Source organism: Chlorocebus sabaeus, chromosome 10 (genome assembly GCF_047675955.1).
Source record: "Chlorocebus sabaeus isolate Y175 chromosome 10, mChlSab1.0.hap1, whole genome shotgun sequence".
NCBI lineage: Eukaryota > Metazoa > Chordata > Mammalia > Primates > Cercopithecidae > Chlorocebus > Chlorocebus sabaeus.
The window spans coordinates 68,818,700-68,838,076 of NC_132913.1; the positions used below are offsets into that span (position 1 = coordinate 68,818,700).

At 35.9% G+C, this 19,377-nt stretch overlaps 1 protein-coding gene across 3 annotated transcripts in view; it reads right to left on the bottom strand.

Moving 5' to 3' along the window:
- CERKL (CERK like autophagy regulator) overlaps window positions 1-19,377 on the bottom strand; it is a 135,141-nt gene that overhangs the window by 28,110 nt on the left and 87,654 nt on the right. For 2 of the 3 annotated variants that reach the window (XM_007965533.3, XM_073019850.1), the window contains 2 exons: window positions 13,831-13,894; window positions 5,398-5,540 (listed from right to left, as the gene is read on the bottom strand). The exons of the other annotated variant lie outside the window; for it this stretch is intronic. In XM_007965533.3, the coding sequence (XP_007963724.3) occupies window positions 5,398-5,540; window positions 13,831-13,894 (207 nt within the window). The remainder of the gene's footprint in view (window positions 1-5,397; window positions 5,541-13,830; window positions 13,895-19,377) is intronic. 3 annotated transcript variants of the gene reach the window in all.

Sequence of the window (19,377 nt, forward strand, 5' to 3'; positions counted from 1 at the left end):
CAATGTACCCATCTGACAAAGGTCTAACATCCAGAATCTATAAAGAACTTAAACATATTTACAAGAAAAAAACAATTCCATCAAAAAGTGGGCAAAGGATATGAACACTTTTCAAAAGAAGACATTTACGTGGCCAATAAACATATATATATATTTTTTTAAAAAAAAGCTAAATATCACTGATCATCAGAGAAATGCAAATCAAAACCACAATGACCATCTCACACCAGTCAGAATGGCGATTATTAAAAAGTCAGGAAACAATAGATGCTGGCAAGGCTATGGAGAAATAGGAAGACTTTTATCTGGGGGGTGGAACCCAAGTCTAAACATAAAAGTTTTATACATCTTATACACATAGTTTGAAGATAATTTTACATAATATTTAAAATATTTTTCTATATGAAACAAAGGTTTGACTGTACTTTGACTGCTACCCATCACATGAGGTGTGGAATTTTCCAGTTGTGGCATCATACTGGCACTCAAAAATTTCTAATGTTGTAGCGTTTTGGATTTTAGGCCTTCAGATTAGGGACAATCAGCTTGTTTATATACACAATGGAATACTATTTGGCATTAAAGAGGTCCTGTTATTTACAACACACAGATGAACCTGGAGGGCATTATGAAATGAGACAAACACAGAAAGACAAATACCACATGATCTTACTTTTATGTAGAATCTGAAAAACTTAAACTCATAAAAGCAAACAGTGAAAAATGGTGGTTACTGGGGCTAATGGGTGGGAAGGACTGGAGAGATACTGGTCAAGGATATAAACTTTCAGTTAAAAGGAATAAATTCAAGAGATCTGTTATACAACTTGGTGACTATAGTTGATATGGTTAGGCTTTGTGTCCCTACCCAAATCTCATCTTGAATTTTAATCCCCATAATCCCCACATGTCAAGGGAGAGACCAGGTAGGAGTAACTGAATCATGGGGGCGGTTTCCCCCATGCTGTTCTTGTAATAGTGAGTTCTCATGAGATCTGATGGTTTTATAAGGGACTCTTCCCCACTTCACTCAGCATTTCTCCTTTCTGCCACCTTGTGAAGAATGTGCCTTGCTGCTTCCTTTGCCTTCCACCATGGTTCTAAGTTTCCTGCGGCCTCCCCAGTCATGCTGAACTGTGAGTCAATTAAACCTCTTTCGTTTACAAATTACCCAGTCTTGGGTATCTCCTTATAGCAGCGTGAGAACAGGCTAAAACAATAGTTAAGTAACAATGCATTATATACGTGGAAATTTCTAAGAGAGATTTTAAGTGTTCTCAATGTAAAATCAGTATGTGATCATTATATCAATTTTATGCATGTTTATCTTTATTTAGCCATTTCACAATGTATACATGTTTCAAAACATCACATTGTACATAATATATATAATTTTTGTCCATTTAAAAATAAGGATAATGGGTACTAAAACAGTAATAGAAGTATGAATGAAAGTAAACAAATATTTTTAAAATGTTGCCTCTCAGGCCCCATTCCAGACACACTGAATCAGAGTCTGCAATTTATTAGATCCCCAGGTGGTTTGTATGCACAGTGACTTGGTGAGAAACTTCTCTGGAATGCATGGTCCAAGCAGCATCATTACCTGGGAGCTTGTTAAAAACGTACATTCCTGGGTTCTACCTCCAACTCATGGAATCAGAATGTGTTTGGAGGAGGGAGGACCTAGATATCTGTTTTAGCAAGTTCACAAGGTGAGTCTATGGACCCTAAGTTTTGAAAACAAGTAGTGTAGAAACCTGTTACTCAGTGGATCTTTATCCAGGCCTTTCCAATGATCTTGTGGCCCTCTACAGCCTGCCCTTTGACCATCTAATTGCTAATAAATCTGGAATGGATTGAGAGAGAAGGAGGAAACAAGTCAATCCATTGTGCTTCCCAATCAGATTTGTGGTAAAGGTTTTGGAGGAGGCCACATAATTAGAGTGAGATATTTAGGATTATCGATGGATCATAGTACTCCATGAAACACATTTCCTCCATTACCATGGTTAATTAGGAGTAGACCATAAAAGCATTCCTCTAGAAAGGCTATTAAAAAACATAATGTAATGTCATGTGCAATAGAGAATGACACGTATCATGACTTAAGAAAATATAGACCATTTATTCCCTGTGAGTTTGAAGTATGCTGAGTATGCCCAAGTACAAATTTTCTTTAGAATGCTAGAGATGGCTGAAATTGTTCATGTCTTCTCAGGTTTTGCAACTTTCCTCTAAATTCTGTAGAAGCTGGCAGTGATAACGGACATGACTAGAAGTCAGAAAATTATTTTAGTCATTGACTACTCATTAATCTGAACCTCAGTCTTTAAATGTGGTTTTTGACACTCTGAAGAAAAAAGGAAAGTTTATGAGAAAGTATATGTAAGATTGCAAAATGATAGCTTGTTCTATATTTTGTTGTGATAATCTGAAAGATGGATTACATTTTGTTTCAGGAAACTGTACTCTATTTGAAAAGATGTCCACATGCCAAAAGAACATGCTGCTCACATAAATAACAATGGTGTAAGTTTAATGTTCTCACAAAAGCTATAAATGTTCTACCTCAAGGTAAACATTTTAATTAGCCTGAAAGTTATTTTTCTTAACACTACCAGAAACTTTGCCCACCACTCCCTCCCGAGAGCTGCTAAAATGTTCCAAATACAAAAAGTAAGGACAGAAGTAGCAGTTCATGTAAAGAATTACTGATGAAATACCAGAGAGAAACTACGGAGGCGAAAAAAAAAAAAAAAAAAAAAATTGTCCTTGGAAGTGCAAGCACTTCTGCAGAACAATTAACTTAATTAACCAGACACCATGAATATTCATAAGGCTGCTAATGTCTCCCACATCCAAACAGATAAATGTGATGTAATGACTTCCTAGTCAAGCATATCTAAAATTCTCACGAAAACGGCACCTACACTTTGGTTCTTTGCCTGAAATATCATAGAAATTAACAGTCCCTCGGCAATATTTTATTCTCCTCAAATTAATTGGAAAGCATGAATTTATTTATGCAAACTCTATAGGAATATATGGTTCACAGCCATCAGTATGTGGATTGAGCCTTGTTTTACAACAACTGGATTGCTTTTTTATTTTTATGTCCTCTCAGGCTTTTTTTCTCCATTCCCCCTCCCCCTTTAATCAGATTCTCTCAGTATAGTTCCTTAGTGCCAGTTCCCATAGCAACAAACACCATTCCTAATGGCCAGCAGTTCAAATACAGGCTTCCCCACATCTGATCCATCTGAGTCTGACCATAATTCAGTGGCTTAGTCTGTTGGCTCAGTGGATTAATTTACTAAACACTCTCCCTCTGGGTGTCTCTCTCCAGGAGGCAAATGGCTTCAAAGGCACACTGTCTCCTCATGTTCAGCTTGAAAATTTCCTGCCTTGTTCTTGTTCCCATTCTCTATCAAAAGCCCTGACTAGGCATAGAGTCCTCATATTAAACATATCCCATACATGACTTTCCCCTCCTATTAGAATTAGAATGCTAGAACTCCTATACAATGACCAGAGTTTTGGCAGCATACTGTGTCTTCTAAACAAGACATGTTAAAATGGCATTACTACAAATATCCAAAGAATACATAAAATGCTTCCCAAATCAGAAATACTCTTAAAAATTATAGCAGTGATAAAACTCAATGCTATTCCTTTATAAAATCTGAATTACATACTAAAAACATAAGAATAACCACCAGTTTTTATAGCCAACCACCAAATTTATGTCAAATGCATACCTGTAGGGACACCCATCTTTCTATTTCTGATGTATGGCAGTCAATGAATGACCTCAGGAATTTAAGTACTAATGAAGTGTGCTAAGCACATCCACTTTGCATGGAGGGAAATGGTGGAAAGTTTCCACCATTATAGTCAGAACTACTAAAGTAAAATAAAAAGGTCAAGAAATAAAATGTCATGAAAAGATGGCCCAAAATGCATCATTTTTCTCTCTGAGTCAAAATTTTCTTATTGTCTTCTACTTAGAAACCATTTTAGGTTTTCCTATATACTCTAGAATTATCAGATTATATCTGAATCTCTCTCTTCTTTTAAATTCTGACTTTTCTGAAAGACTTTACACTCTAAAAGGGCATTTGAATATCTTATGCTCTGTCAACTTATCAACAATACTAAGTATACTAAAATCCACACTAAATGAATAACGTTATCAAAATATGAATTTTTCAACCATGTGCATTATTTTCTATAATCATAGTGGAAAATATTCTGCTTTTTTTTAGTGATAATGTATGACTTTTTAAAATGAATAAATAATTTCCTTCACTATCATTTATTTAAATTATTTGGAATGAGTGACTGTGTAATACAATCAGTTTTTGAATGATGTTTTCGTCTTTTCTGGATCACAGTGTTGCTCTAACGGTTCTCCCTGTCTCTGACTTCTACTTTCTCCTGTCCCCATCCTCTAATCATTCCACACGGTGAGGCAAAATGAATCCTTGAACAAGCTCCAATCAGGTTGCTCCCTTGCTCTGAAACATCCCATTATTCCCTACTGCTTATGAAATACAATTCAGAGCCCTTACTGTGGCATGCAGGAGCCTCCATGGTTGGGCCTATTTTGATACCATTATCTTCCATTGAATGGCCTTTTCACTATTCCTCAAACACTCCTGGGCTTTGCCTTTGCTTTATTACTTCTGCAGCCAAGAAAATAACTCATTCTTACCTTTTCAGGCCAGCTCCAACCCATTTTAAGGCCTAATCCAAGTATCATTTACTATATAAAGTCTTCTTTACATGCATTCACTTAATAGGCTTCACTGAGCATCACTGTGGCATAGTCTATTCTAGATGCTGAAAAATGGCAGTGAATAGAAAGATTAAAAAGCCTTGCCCTTAAGAATCTCACCCTTCCAAACCTTATCCTCCTTCCAGTCACAAGTAATTTTGGCATTCTCAAGGTTATCTGGTCATACTTCAGTTATGCAAGTTACCATATTCACCTCATATGGAATAAGAAGCTAGACTGGAGGGGCCCTGTTTTGAAACTTCCTGCTTCGTACTGTGTAATCATTAGATCTTTTTACGGGAAGGGAGAATAATAACCATTCCATATACTGATGGTTTATCTATATTAAACCCTTTTTTAATCCAAAGGTTAGTACTGCAATAACCTTGTAATAAAGTGAGTAATATATCTGTAATCCCTATTCTATAGAGTAGAAAAATAAGGCTCAAAGAGATTAAATGACTTGTAAAAAGTCTCACATTTGCTAGTGGGGATGCCAGAAGTCTGGATCTTTCAAAGTCCGTTCATTAATTCTGTGTGGTGCTGTCTAGGTTAGCAAATAAGAAAGGAAAAGAGGGAGAAGGGTCAGTTTAATGAATCTGTAGCCACTCCCTTGCCTGCTGGTATTAAGCCAAGTGGAAGCTGTGCTCTGACAGGAATCAGGATTCGGTCTGTTTCCATCCCAGCATTCTTCTGGGCTCTCAGAAGCAAAGCATGGGCTACTTCGCTAGCAGATCCATCTCCACCAACACAGACAACACTAGAAAAATATAAATTAAGCAAAGAAGGCAAAACTTCAATATGATTGGTAATAATTCATGAAATCTAGACTTCAAAATAGTTTACTAATTTGTAGTCTATGTGCATGACTGCTCACGTGTACCTTCAAACATGTTAATATGTGTCAACGGGTAAGACACAAATGCTACACAGTTATGTTTACTTCACAAATATAATAACTAGATAATTCCCCATAGACAAAATAGCTTTAAGTGTGTTAAGAGATATGAAAACATTTGAACATGTTAACTCACATCTGACCAGCGTTTTGCTCTGCTAACATCCAAAATCATATCATTCTCATTTTTTGTTAATAATACTGTCATCTGCAATTCATTTAACTAACACCAGCTAAAGTCATAAAATCCTGCTAATTCTCAATAAAGTTCTGAAAAGACAGATAGTAATAAAAATCATGTAGAATATGAAGCTTTAAGAAAATGCTAATTATCATTAGTATATGGATGTAGTAATTACAAGCCTGACCTGAATTTCATCTCCTTGATATTAGTGCTATATGGTACTTCTAGATTTAATAGTATTAGTCTTTAATCCTAGATAGTACTACTAGTTTCTAAAACTTTATGTTAAGTAGACTATGGGAGTGGAAAGTAACACATAAGACACTAGAAATTCGTTTCATAATCATTTGTGTTCAAAGGATGCAAAATATTTTTATGTATCAAAATGTCGCCAATTTACCCAATGGAAAGTGGATTTTTGCCTCAGTGAAAGCACATGTCACAACTTAAGGGCTACAAGGGCCCAGCAGGAATGGAAGAGTAGGCTCAATCCAAAGGTGCAGCCTCTTCTTCACTGTGGCCCACTCACATCATGTGGGAGGCCTAATGGAACCAGATCAGGTTTTTCTAGAGAAGCCAGAGATTCTGATTTAAGGCTGCGTCTCCTAATTTGTAAATACTAGCACCTAGCATTCAATACATTTAAAAACATTGTATTTCAGATGAAACTGCCTATGGGCCACAGTCAGCAGTAGTTATTGGTTCTCTAAGTTTAGGAAGCTCTGGAGGGTGGCAACCGGAGGCTGAAAGTGTCTTTTCAGTCTGTTCCCACCATCTTCCTCTCAGCCATCTATTCCCTCTAGTCCCCATCTTCCACATCCCACTAGCTCCACATAGCCTGGGCAATCCAAGTCTACTCTGGTTAGAAGACTCAAGATATGATCCAGGTCATTTTTGATTAGGTCTGTTTTATTCTTATGTCTAAACTGATTCCAGAGGTTTGCAATGTGACCACCTAGTCAGAGAAAAAGGATATTTACTAAGGACAAACTATATATCAGGTAATATGTTTACTAATTTCTATTATATCCTCAGAAGTCTGCAAAATAGGCAACAGCCTCATCTTTATAAATGAAAAAACCAAGCTTTTATTTGAAATTTACCTGATTTTGAAAATCTCCATGAGATTTATGAACTTAAATGTAACACTTGATCCCTGGCTGTCTAAATGTTGACATATGGGTGTGACCACAAAGACTATGTGAAGTCATACCCCAAAAAATCTAATTTAGCACCAAAGAACTCGACCCTTATATACATAGGATGTGAACACTTAACTCCTAGAATCTTACATACAGTTATAGCATCAAGCATATGTTAACATATTGCTAGAGTTATTAGAGGTGGCCTCCCTATGAGCATGTTCTGAAACATCTGAAATTTTGCCCTAATACATTCTGTGTTAAATCTTTTGAAACTAATACAAATGACAATTATAACAATAAAGAAATATTTAGTGATTACTATATATATATATATAGTATATATATATATCAGACATTTTCCTAAGCATTCTCCATGTATTAACTCATTTAAGTGGAAAAATAACTAAGCAATAGGTACTACTGCCCTCAATTTACAGATTAGGAAACTAAGACATAGAAAGATTAAGTAAACTTTTTCAAGATTGGACCACTAGTAAGTTAGAGAACAGGGATTTGAAATAAGACAATTTGGCCTTAGAAACTGAAATATTATTCAATATATTAGACACCTTTTATATATATGAAACCTAATAAAAATAGCCTTATGAGAATTTTATTTTGAAAAACAGTTTACCAGTAGAACCAATGTGAAATTAAGTGAGTTAGAAAAAAATATATTTATTTATGTTAACAACTATTCAGTCATTAAGATCATGTTCATGTACCTCAACCTAGGAAATAAGTTTTGTAAAACAAAAATAAAATTCTAAGTCCTCCAACTAACTGAATGGACCCTCCCCTCTTGGCCACAAAGATCCCAAAGAAAATCTAAAAAACTAGTTCAGGTCATAATAGGAAGGGAGGTTAGATATGCCTCCTTATACCCTCTTGTCTTTTGGAGTTTAGGTGCAACTGACCAGCACTGACATTAAGATGTAGATCATAGGCTCATGCATGTAAGCCCCACACTTTGGGAGGCCGAGGAGGGTGGATCACCAGGTCAGAGTTCAAGATCATCCTGGCCAACACGGTGAAACCCCGTCTCTACTAAAGATAGAAAAAATTGGCTGAGCATGGTGGTGCATGCCTGTAATCCCAGCTACTCAGGAGGCTGGGGCAGGAGAATCGCTTGAACCTGGGAGACAGAGGTTGCACTGAGCCGAGATTGCACCACTGCACTCCACCCTGGGTGACAGGGTGAGACTTCATCTCAAAAAAAAAAAAAGGAGATCATAAGACTGACAAAACAATTTTTTTTATTATTATTATTATACTTTGAGTTCTAGGGTACATGTGCATAACGTGCAGGTTTGTTACATATGTATACTTGTGCCACGTTGGTGTGCTGCACCCATCAACTCGCCAGCACCCATCAACTCATCAGCACCCATCAACTCGTCATTTACATCAGGTATAACTCCCAATGCAATCCCTCCCCCCTCCCCCCTCTCCATGATAGGCCCCGGTGTGTGATGTTCCCCTTCCCGAGTCCAAGTGATCTCATTGTTCAGTTCCCACCTATGAGTGAGAACATGTGGTGTTTGGTTTTCTGTTCTTGTGATAGTTTGCTAAGAATGATGGTTTCCAGCTGCATCCATGTCCCTACAAAGGACACAAACTCATCCTTTTTTATGGCTGCATAGTATTCCATGGTGTATATGTGCCACATTTTCTTAATCCAGTCTGTCACTGATGGACATTTGGGTTGATTCCAAGTCTTTGCTATTGTGAATAGTGCCACAATAAACATACGTGTGCATGTGTCTTTATAGCAGCATGATTTAAAATCCTTTGGGTATATACCCAGTAATGGGATGGCTGGGTCATATGGTACATCTAGTTCTAGATCCTTGAGGAATCGCCATACTGTTTTCCATAATGGTTGAACTAGTTTACAATCCCACGAGCAGTGTAAAAGTGTTCCTATTTCTCCACATCCTCTCCAGCACCTGTTGTTGCCTGACTTTTTAATGATCGCCATTCTAACTGGTGTGAGATGGTATCTCATTGTGGTTTTGATTTGCATTTCTCTGATGGCCAGTATTATTTCACCACCCAGGTATGCTCATTACTTGGGTACTGAAACAATCTGGACACCAAGCTCCTGGGACACACAATTTACCTCTGTAACAAACCTGCACATGTACCCCAAACTGAAAATAAAAGTAAAATAAATAAATAAATATTGTGGTATCTCAAGTAATAAAAAGGCTTGAGAAAAAAAAAAAAAAAGACTGACAAAACAGACTTTGTAGCAATAAGATCCCCAACTCCAACCTGACTCTGGTATAGCATTAAATAACAAATAGCAGGCCCTAGAGGAAATCAAAGCATTTTACCCCAAAATGTATTTTGTTGACATATTTTGAAATGGCCCTGCAAAGCCATAATTTGCAGGAGAAATTTGCATTCTATAGAGAATCTCCTTCCCTTTCCAGGTCTTTTCCTGATCCATGAGAGATTTAACTAAGAGTTTGATACCCTTTAAGGTCTGATAAGAGATATTGACCATCTATTATCTCTGAAGCCTGATATCTGGAGGCTTCATCTATATAATAAGAACCTGTGATTCCACAATTCTGTTTATCTTTATTTTTATAATTTCTTATTTTATTTATTTTGACATGGAGTCTCACTCTGTTGCCCAGGATGGAGAACAATGGTGTAATCTCAGCTCACTGCTACCTCTGCCTCCTGGGTTCAAGTGATCCTCCTGCTTCAGCCTCCTGAGTAGCTGAGACTACAGGCACATGCCATCACACCTGGCTAATTTTCATATTTTTAGTAGAAACAGGGTTTTGCCATGTTGGCCAGACTGATCGCAAACTCCTGACCTCAGGTGATCTCCCTTCTTCGGCCTCCTAAAGCGCTAGGATTACAGGTGTGAGCCATTGCGCCCAGCCTACACCACCCTGTTCATCTTAACTCAATAATTTCTTTCTGATGACTTCTAATCTTTCAGCAAAGCTTATCAACCAACTGACAATCAGAAAATCATTGAATTCACCTGTGAGCTGCCCTTCACCATCAGCTCCATGATGTCCACCTCTCTGGGCCAAATCAATGTATACCACCCTACATTTATTGATTTATGTCTTTGGCTATAACTTCTGTATCCCTAAAATATATAAAACCAAGTTGTAACCCAACTACTGTGGGCACATGTTCTCAGGACCCCCTGGGGCTGTCAGAGGCCGTGGTCACTCATATTTGACTCAAAATAAACCTCTTTAAATACTTTACAGTTTGGCTTTTTTCATCAACAGCTTCTTACAAAAATACCACAAGAGTCTAAATACTACAAGAAAGGCAAAAAGCAAAATATTCAATCATTTATGTGAGTTAATCACACTTGTGCCACTCTAAAACCTAAATCTTTGAGTAACTCATTCTTTGCAAGTGACAAATCTTGTTTTTACATATGACAAATCTTGTTTTTAAAATAAGTAAACTCCTTGCCATGGACTCCAAACAGAATGATTCTGTCTAGAAAAGAACCACTGGGTGATAATATATCCTTTTTTAAAGAGCAATAAAGTTTTTTTAATGAATGTTTTTATACTTATCTATGAACCCATCATCTATGAAATGTTCAATATATTATTGTAGTTTTGATTCACAGTTTTTTTCTTTCTGGAAAAGGGGTTTTTTTTGTTTTTGTTTTTTACCTTACTAAGTAATACAGATATGTTCAATCTGATAAAAAGTCAATATAATCCAAATAATGTCTAGATCATTATGGGTCTACCAAATGGTGAAATGAACAAGAGAAAAATAACTCAACAATTTTTTAAAAAATTGTGAAACAAATAATAGCAAGGAATTCATATATTTACAATTGCATAAAATCTACAGATTTTTAAAACTATACTCACACTTACAAATGCAAGTATTACTGCTTCAAGTCTATGTAACTGGTATTCTTTTATTTTCCTTCATAAAACTTCCTACTCCTGCCTGGTAAAATAGGGAGCGATATAGAATCTTTAGCTCTTACAAGGTTTAACGGTGGATCTGAGAGTGTTTCCTAGGATACACTGCAGTGGAGAACCAGCTGCGGTAAGTGCTGATACACTGTTCTGTTGGGTTTAGAAATGTCACAAGATGTCTCATAGAAACATATGGAACTCATTAAAAAAATATAAAACTCCAAAATCTTAGCAAATAGCATTTCTAAAACATTACTTACCAAATCATTTTGCTTTACTAAATACTATACATAGAATCTTTTTTGGCTCTTAACTTCCTCAGCCTGTATCTAGAAACCAAACTGCTAGGTGATTTCCTAATCACTCCCTATGAATAGCTCCACTAGTGTGAGACGGAGGTACTTCAGGCTAAAGTTCTTAAAGGAATGTGAATCTGTCTCTCATCAAAATGTCATAGCATTTTGGGGTTAACCTTCTCTCATCTCTGCACCTCTTCTATAAATTTCCCCCAAAATTTTCCTTTAGCCACTCTTTAGAACAGGTTCAGGAACAGAAAACTCACCAATGTAGAATATTCTATTTTCAAACAATTTTACTTGCAAGAGAATTGTTCCTTTGAAGTACCTGAAGAAACTGTTTCTATTATTCTCCTCATATATCTGTCTATATAATTCTAAGTACAGTGACTTAAAATTGCCATTTTATTAAGACAATTACTCCAACTACCATATCAGCTTCTACTGGGAAAACTGAACCCACAAAAATAAATAAGCTATTTAAAGTGGTCCCCAACCTTTTCGGCACCAAGGACCTTTTTTTGTGGGAAGATAGTTTTTCCATGGACTGGGGGGTGGGGTGGGGTGGGAGAGGGATGGTTGCAGGATGAAACTGTTCCACCTCAGATCACCAAGCATTAGATTCTTATCAAAAGCATGCAACCTAGATCCCTCGCATTCCCAGTTATATCCCTTGCATGCCCATTTCACAATAGGGCTCGCACTCCTAGGAGAATCCAATGCTCCTGCTGACCTGACAGGAGGCGGAGCTCAGGTGGAAATGGTCCCTCTTCTGCCACTCCTCCTGCTGTGCCTCCCAGTTCCTAAAAGGCCACTGCCTGATATTGGTCTGCAGCCTGGGAGTTGGGGAACCCTGATCTAAAGAATCTTAGAACACAGAAGATGACTTTCAGTAGAAATTTTAAATTATTATAAGTCTGAAATAAATCAGCATGCCCTAGAATTTAGAAACACATAATTCAAATAATGGTTAGGCCAAACTATTTGGTTTGTAAGACGTAAGTAATAACTGAAAAATCTATATATCTTTTAGCTCTACACTGAAAAATAACAACACTTGCCATGAAAAATAAATAAGGATTAAATATGTTCAGGTAAAGAGAAAAATATTACTATACTACACTTCAGCAATAGTCTTTCTTCATTTTGAAAAGTTATTTTCATCCCTTTAGCCAGTACAAATACCAGTAAAACATATTGATAGATACTGCATTCAGCAGAACATTTTGTAATGCTGCTGTGTAAGACCAAGTTTAATATCTGTGATATCTTCATTCTCATTCTTGATCCAATCAAGTTTGAAAGCAGGGACTCATTTGCAATGCCGCTACCTTCATGTACTCATGAGGCCTAGTGAGGGACTATGCAGCATATCCAAATAGGTAGTTGGTGGGCATGATTCCCCCAAGGACTTTTCTTAAATTGTATACTTGTAAGACAATGTTCTAAATGATGCCTATTAATGTTTTTGTTTACCTCTAAGTATAAAGTTCTGAAGTAATCTCTTACCCCATATTTTTCATTCCCAATGCTTATACAGTATTGCTATCTAGATTTACTTCCCTCAATTAGATTCCTTTTGGAAAAATCATGTTTTATCGCATTTTCTTTCTCAACAGCTATTGTTTTCTCCTCATTCAAAAAATAAATAAATAAGCATTTCTGAAAAACAGCCCTGCCAATACTCAACTTTGATTGCATCGCTTCCCTCCCCAACACATTCAAATCATTCTTTGGGAAAGTTAATGCCTTTCACTTTGGTGAAAGGACAGATCTAACTCCCTTTCCTGACCTTATGGGTCTTTGCCCCTGCCCGCTGCCCGTCACCATGTAACACAATAACTCACACACTTGTCAACTTTTTAAATTCTCAAATATCTACTCATGTAAAAAACATCTTCCCTAAAAGAATGTAATACGTTTTAGTCTTACACATCAATCCAACACTTTAGCAAATTTTAAAAACCTAATTTTAAAAAATCGCAATTTAATTTATATCACTTGCCTTGGTTCTAATGTTTGCATGCCAGTGAACAATCTCTGTACACTTCAAGGTATTGCAAACAATGGTTTCCAATGCCCACTGTGAATAACATACCCATATTGTAGTCACTACATTATGAGATAATTAGAATTCTTTCTTATTCTTCCTGAAAATAATGTATTTATTTACTTGTATTTATAAAATATCTTCCTTCAATCTATCACAAATTAACCAATGGGTAGCTATTAAACCTATCAACTAATTTGTAAAAGAGGATCATCATATAGTTATGCCATGTGACCAGTATAACATCTTCCATCAGTACTTTTCTAGATACATGGTAAAAGCCAATAATTAGAGATGCAAATGGACCCACATTAATAAGTATAGGGTAGTACACTGTCATTTCCCAGTATTTATAATTAGATTTCTCTCTTTGCTTTCCTATGCCAGATCCTGAGAGATGACATATTACCATTAATTATTATGAACAAGATAAAGCCAGAGTACATACATTACAAATATTTTTAAATGTTAGTTCCAAATACGTGGCTAAAACTACTGAAGGCATTTAATACATAAATGACATGATATATATTAATAATATAACCTACCCATCAAATCCCTGGAGTTCACATTCCTTAAGCAGTGACAGAGCGTGCCCTTCATATTCCATTACTATTAAAAAAAACACACACACATAGACAAAGTGAAAGTTTTAAACAATGATCTATATTTTTTAACTTGTTCTGGCAAAATAATATAATAAACATATGGTCGAGTCATAAAACAACATTTATTCTTGAATATTTATATTTTAATCATGGGCAAGAGGACTAAGTGTTAGTGGCCTGATGTGTTTTATAGCTTTATGTAAAAGAAGGTCGTATATTTGTTTCAACTACATAAGTCATTTGGGAATATCCCACGCATAGTGGTTACAGAATTTATCCTGGTGCCTGTTTAGTATTCTCTAAATAAGACACATGTCCCTTAAATCAGAGGCTTAGGAGGAGCAGTATTTTGAAAATAAAGCATATTAGCTGGCATCGAACAGTCAATGTTAAATCGGTTTGGCAACCTTACATGAATAAATTAGTCGAAAGGTTAGTGTAAGATTTACAAACCAGAAGAATGTGTACTGGAACTGTTAGACTAAAAAGAGGAAGAGTTGGATGTGAAAATACAAAGTAAAGCCAACACCAATTATAGGAGACCCAGACCCAAGAAGGAGGGTGGCACACTGGCCCACCAGAGCTCAGACCCTCCGAGGAAATGAATCTGTCACTCCATATCTCTGTCTCCACAGTCACTGATGCCCTATGCAGTATTGTAAATGCCAGTGAAGACAGGATAAACGGGCACACTGCAGATGGCACCAAGCATCACAACCACATTTAGCATTTTCCAGGGCAGCTCTGCCAGAAGAGACAGCCCAGCTGTATCCACCCATCAAAGATTTCTGCTGACTGACATGACATTGCAGATGGATTTTTTGTGTAAGAATGTGTGTCATTATATGCAAGATTACATTAATCTTTCATGCCTGTCTGTCCCTGGTGCCAGCATGGTTCAAGCTTTTCCTACAATGTTTTTAGATATTGTTAAAAATTATTAGTCTTGGTGTCTCAAAGAATCATTCTGTATCCAGCAGTGTTACATTGTAATTCTCCCATAGCTTATTCAAAATGCCATTAACACTCACATGAATAAAACCTCTCTATATTAAATTCTAATCAGAAGAAAACCATAATAAAACTACATAAAAAATATTAATATTAATAAAGTTGAAAGGTTATCATAGAAGATGTGTGCTGATCATTCATTTATAACTACAGCAAGTAGTTACAACCTTAAAATGCAAAATAAAACATCTCACATGTACACATTAAAATAATTAAGAATATTATGAAAAAATATTTATGCTAAGAATCAGTTTACCAAGCCTTACTTTTATACCAAAGCTTACACTGGTAAAGTTTTCCAAATCCAATAATGAGTTTTAGAACTATGTTATTATTAAATGCTATTTTTACTTTTTTAAATTTGTAATAGTGTTTTGATATTGCAGATAGAATTTGATTATACACTAATGCAACCTGTCTGAAAACAGCAATGTTTTAAGTAACATTGTAAAAGTTCAATAAAATCAAAGATCTGGAACAGAGAAACAAAATGAAAAGAACCTGACTATCCACATTTATAAACTATATTAGCAAAATGAACAAAATGAATAGTCTTTGGCCTCAGGAATTTGCATTCTGGAGATAGACAATATATGCTAATTAAATGATGAATTGTAATATGAAGTAATAGGTGGTTATAAAAAACAATGGTAGGCAAAAGGATAAAGAGTGATCTGGATTACTATTTAGATATAGTAGAAAGGACCAAATATGTATTTAGACAGGCTATTGTGGGCCCTGGAATCAGTGACAGCCAGATTCAAATCATCCCCCTCCAAACAAACATAAGGAGAGGATTACCAGACAAATGTAATTTCAAAAAATGTAACCTAGCCCCTTCTTCAATCTATTTGCCTTTTCCTATGAGATTGCCAACCTGTGCTCTTTCTAAATTGGAGATGAGAAGTCTTCACAGTTTACAGGTTTTTGAACACAGTTCTCACTGCTGGGAATGTCCCCCTCCCCTTTTCGGTGCAAATGTAACTTCAGGAACACAAGAGAAAGTCTTAGGGTTGATACTGAATGTTGATGAGAAAATCAGCAGAAATAAAATCAGGTGAGATTTGATTTGGACATAAACATTTCTTGGTTTGGTGATAAAATTCTAGTGCAGGATATGATACTGAAATGTAATTTCTTGTCCTGTAGTTACTTCAAACTTAATAAGCTCAAAAGAAAATCCATTATGTAAACCTTCAAATATATTCTCTCTCAAATATATTGTTCTTTTTGTGTTCCATCATCTACTCCAAGACAGGAAAATGACTTCTTTCTATATTGTCCCTTTCCTCCACTCTCCAGAACCACTCCATGATCAAGGACAGTTGTTTCTGTCTTTAAATTATGCCACAGCATTCCTCCATTTCTCCCAGCTAATTCCCTAGATCTGATCACTAAATATCTTTCATGTGTAGACAAGTTAAGTATCTGTAACCAGAAAATCTAAAATCCAAAACACTTCAACATCTAAAACTTTTGGAGCACTGACATGACATTCAAAGTAAAGGCTCACTGGAGCATTTTCAATTTCAGATTTTCAAATTAGGGATGCTGAACTGGTTAAGTATAATGCAAATATTCCAAAAGCTAAAAACATCCTAAATCTGAAACAGTTCTGGTCCCATGCCTTTCAGATAAGAGATACTCCACCTGTACTACAATAGCCTTTTATCCTTTCTCCCTCAAATCTCTCCCCAACTCTAGGCAGAATAACCATTTTCAGACACATATTTAATCATATCACTTTTTTGTATATACTCCATTAATGAGTCTTCATTGTCCCCAGGTATAAAGTTCCAACTTCCTAACTCACATCTGAATGTTGGGAACAGGATTGGCCATATATACCCACAATTATTTAAGAGGTAATACAAAGAATCTTTTACACAGAATTATCTTTCTCTCTAGCTAGATATGATGCATGAACATTTACTTTTCAGATTTTTCATTAAAATGTGGGTAAAATTGGAAGGAGTGATGCCTCAGGCTACTGGAATCTTTTGTGACACAGTTTCATTGGATGGCCTAGCTTTCTGCTGGGTGAGATTTAGAATGGCAAGAGGCATTTCCAAGAAATGGAAGGCTTCAAGTAGAGCCAAAAGCAACCAGAGAAACACTACAAAGAGACTTGTTAACAGTCATGTTAGAAGCGTGATTTTAGGAGAAGGAAGAGGAAAACGATAACAAACACCACTTTCTTGACACCTCTGCCCAGGAGGTAAAATTATCTGGTGACTAGGCATTCCCAAGAGCCCTGAGTTGGCAGAGATCAAGGTTTCCTTCAGATAAATGTCTTTGACTATGATAATGATAATGACCATGATAAAGTCTAGCAGCTCTGTTAATGCAAAAAAGTAACTGAAGGCGATGAAAGTACCTATCATGAACAAGAGATGAGGGACAGACAGGGTATCTGTCTTCAAATATCTCAGTGACTCTTATACAATAGATGGGGCACATTGATTTCATATTACTACAAAAGATAACATTAACTCTAGTAGACAAAAATTACAAAGAGGCAAATGTCAGCTCACAAGTTCTCACTTTGTACAGTTTATGCCTAGCACAAAGGTACTTGGCCAACAGGAATGATGAATTTGCAATCTAACAAATGACCTTAGGCTGAATCTAGTGACCTTGGGCTGAATATTTTTGAAATATGAATATTTTGAAAGTATGAAATACTTTCATACTATGCATACTATATGCATACTAAATGCATTATGCATACTAAAATGGTTTTATAAGCAAAGGATGAATTAACCTGGAAGAAAGGGCACCTTTTTGTAAGTTAGCACAGAGGAAGTGCCTTTTCTAATCTGCCCAAAGGTACAGTAACTCTGAACATTCATAAATGACGAGTTAATGGGTGCAGCACACCAACACGGCACATGTATACATATGTAACAAACCTGTATGTTGTGCACATGTACCCTAGAACATAAAGTATAATTTAAAGAAAAAGAATGGCAAACAGTATTGTCCAGTAACAACATACTCTGCCTGTAGTGTAGGTGGCCAAGCCAAAGTTGAGCGCCACACATCTGTGCTCCACCCACAAGGAAAAAATTGAACCATATGGCCTCAAAAGTTCTTATCAGTCTGATTTCTCTGCTGCCTTAACTTTTTCACTCTATTGTTCTATGCATTATCCTATGGATCTCTGATCCTCAAAATCTCTCTCACACCTCTAATGGTACAATCTCTAAAACCTGCTTTGTTTTAGAAGCAAGAGAAATGATATCATATGCCAGCGTGGGCTTATAGTTCATTCTCTTCTTTGATTTGTGTATGAATAGGTAATTGGGAAAAAATAATTATTCCCAGGTTCTCCTAGAAGTTTTTCTGATGCCATTAGATAAGATGCTACATTGGTGGTTGTAGCAGAGTGGGGATGCAACTTTAGCACAAATATTTTGAAACATGCTGATCTATATTCAGAAGTAGTTAGGATTCTGGCACAACCCAAGCTGAAAGAAGTATATTTTTATTAATGTGGTAAGATCCATTTTTAAAATAAATTTACGAAAAAATTACAGTACCTTATTGTGTATATATCTAGCTGTAATTGTTCATATTATACTTCATATTTATATAGCACTATTTCCTAATGAATTCATCATATAGGGTTTATTTTGTAATTCCAATTCCATTTGGATTCACCCATGCACACAAGGATACATTACAACAATGTCCCACTGGACATGTAGAAGATATGTCCTCTTTCTGCTTTACTCTTCCATATGCTTTTTTTTTTTTCAAATAAAATACAAATGCAATCTTACTATGACGTAATTTTTGAAACTGAAACAGTATTATGACCATCTTTCTGTAGTATAACATACAAAGTTTCAAATATATTATTTCAACCACAAAAATAACACTGTAAGATAGGCAGAAAGACTAAAACTTTTCAAATATTCAGGTTTATTCAAGAAATTTTTCATAAATACTGAGCCAATATGCATACTAAAATGGTTTTATAAGTGAAGGATGTAATTTTATAAATTTGCCTGTAGGAGGAGTGTTAGGCAGCTAATAATTAGCCATTTGGCATAAATGTAAGTAAATTCTAAATTTGCTTTATGGAATATTCTATTGTTTTATTTTTAAATATGGTACTTAGTAATATTTACAAACTTAGAGAACAAAATTCTAGACATAATATTTTTGTCTCCAATACAAGAAAGAAGGAAAGCACATTTAGATGATTTCCTCTGCCTTAGTTCAGGCTTTGTATACCAGTTTTCTTGTCTCCAATCTCTTTTTCTCTTCCTTTTTAATTTTAATTCCGCTGGTGGAGTCATCTTTGCCAAATCAGATTGCAACACTATGATAAAAAAAATTTTTACACCAACTGTGGATCAATACATGATGAGTAAACGGCTGAGTGCAGCATTAGGATCCATCCATAACCTGGAATTACATCTCCTGTAGTATACATTGTTGAGAGCTTTCCTAGAAGTCATTTTGCCC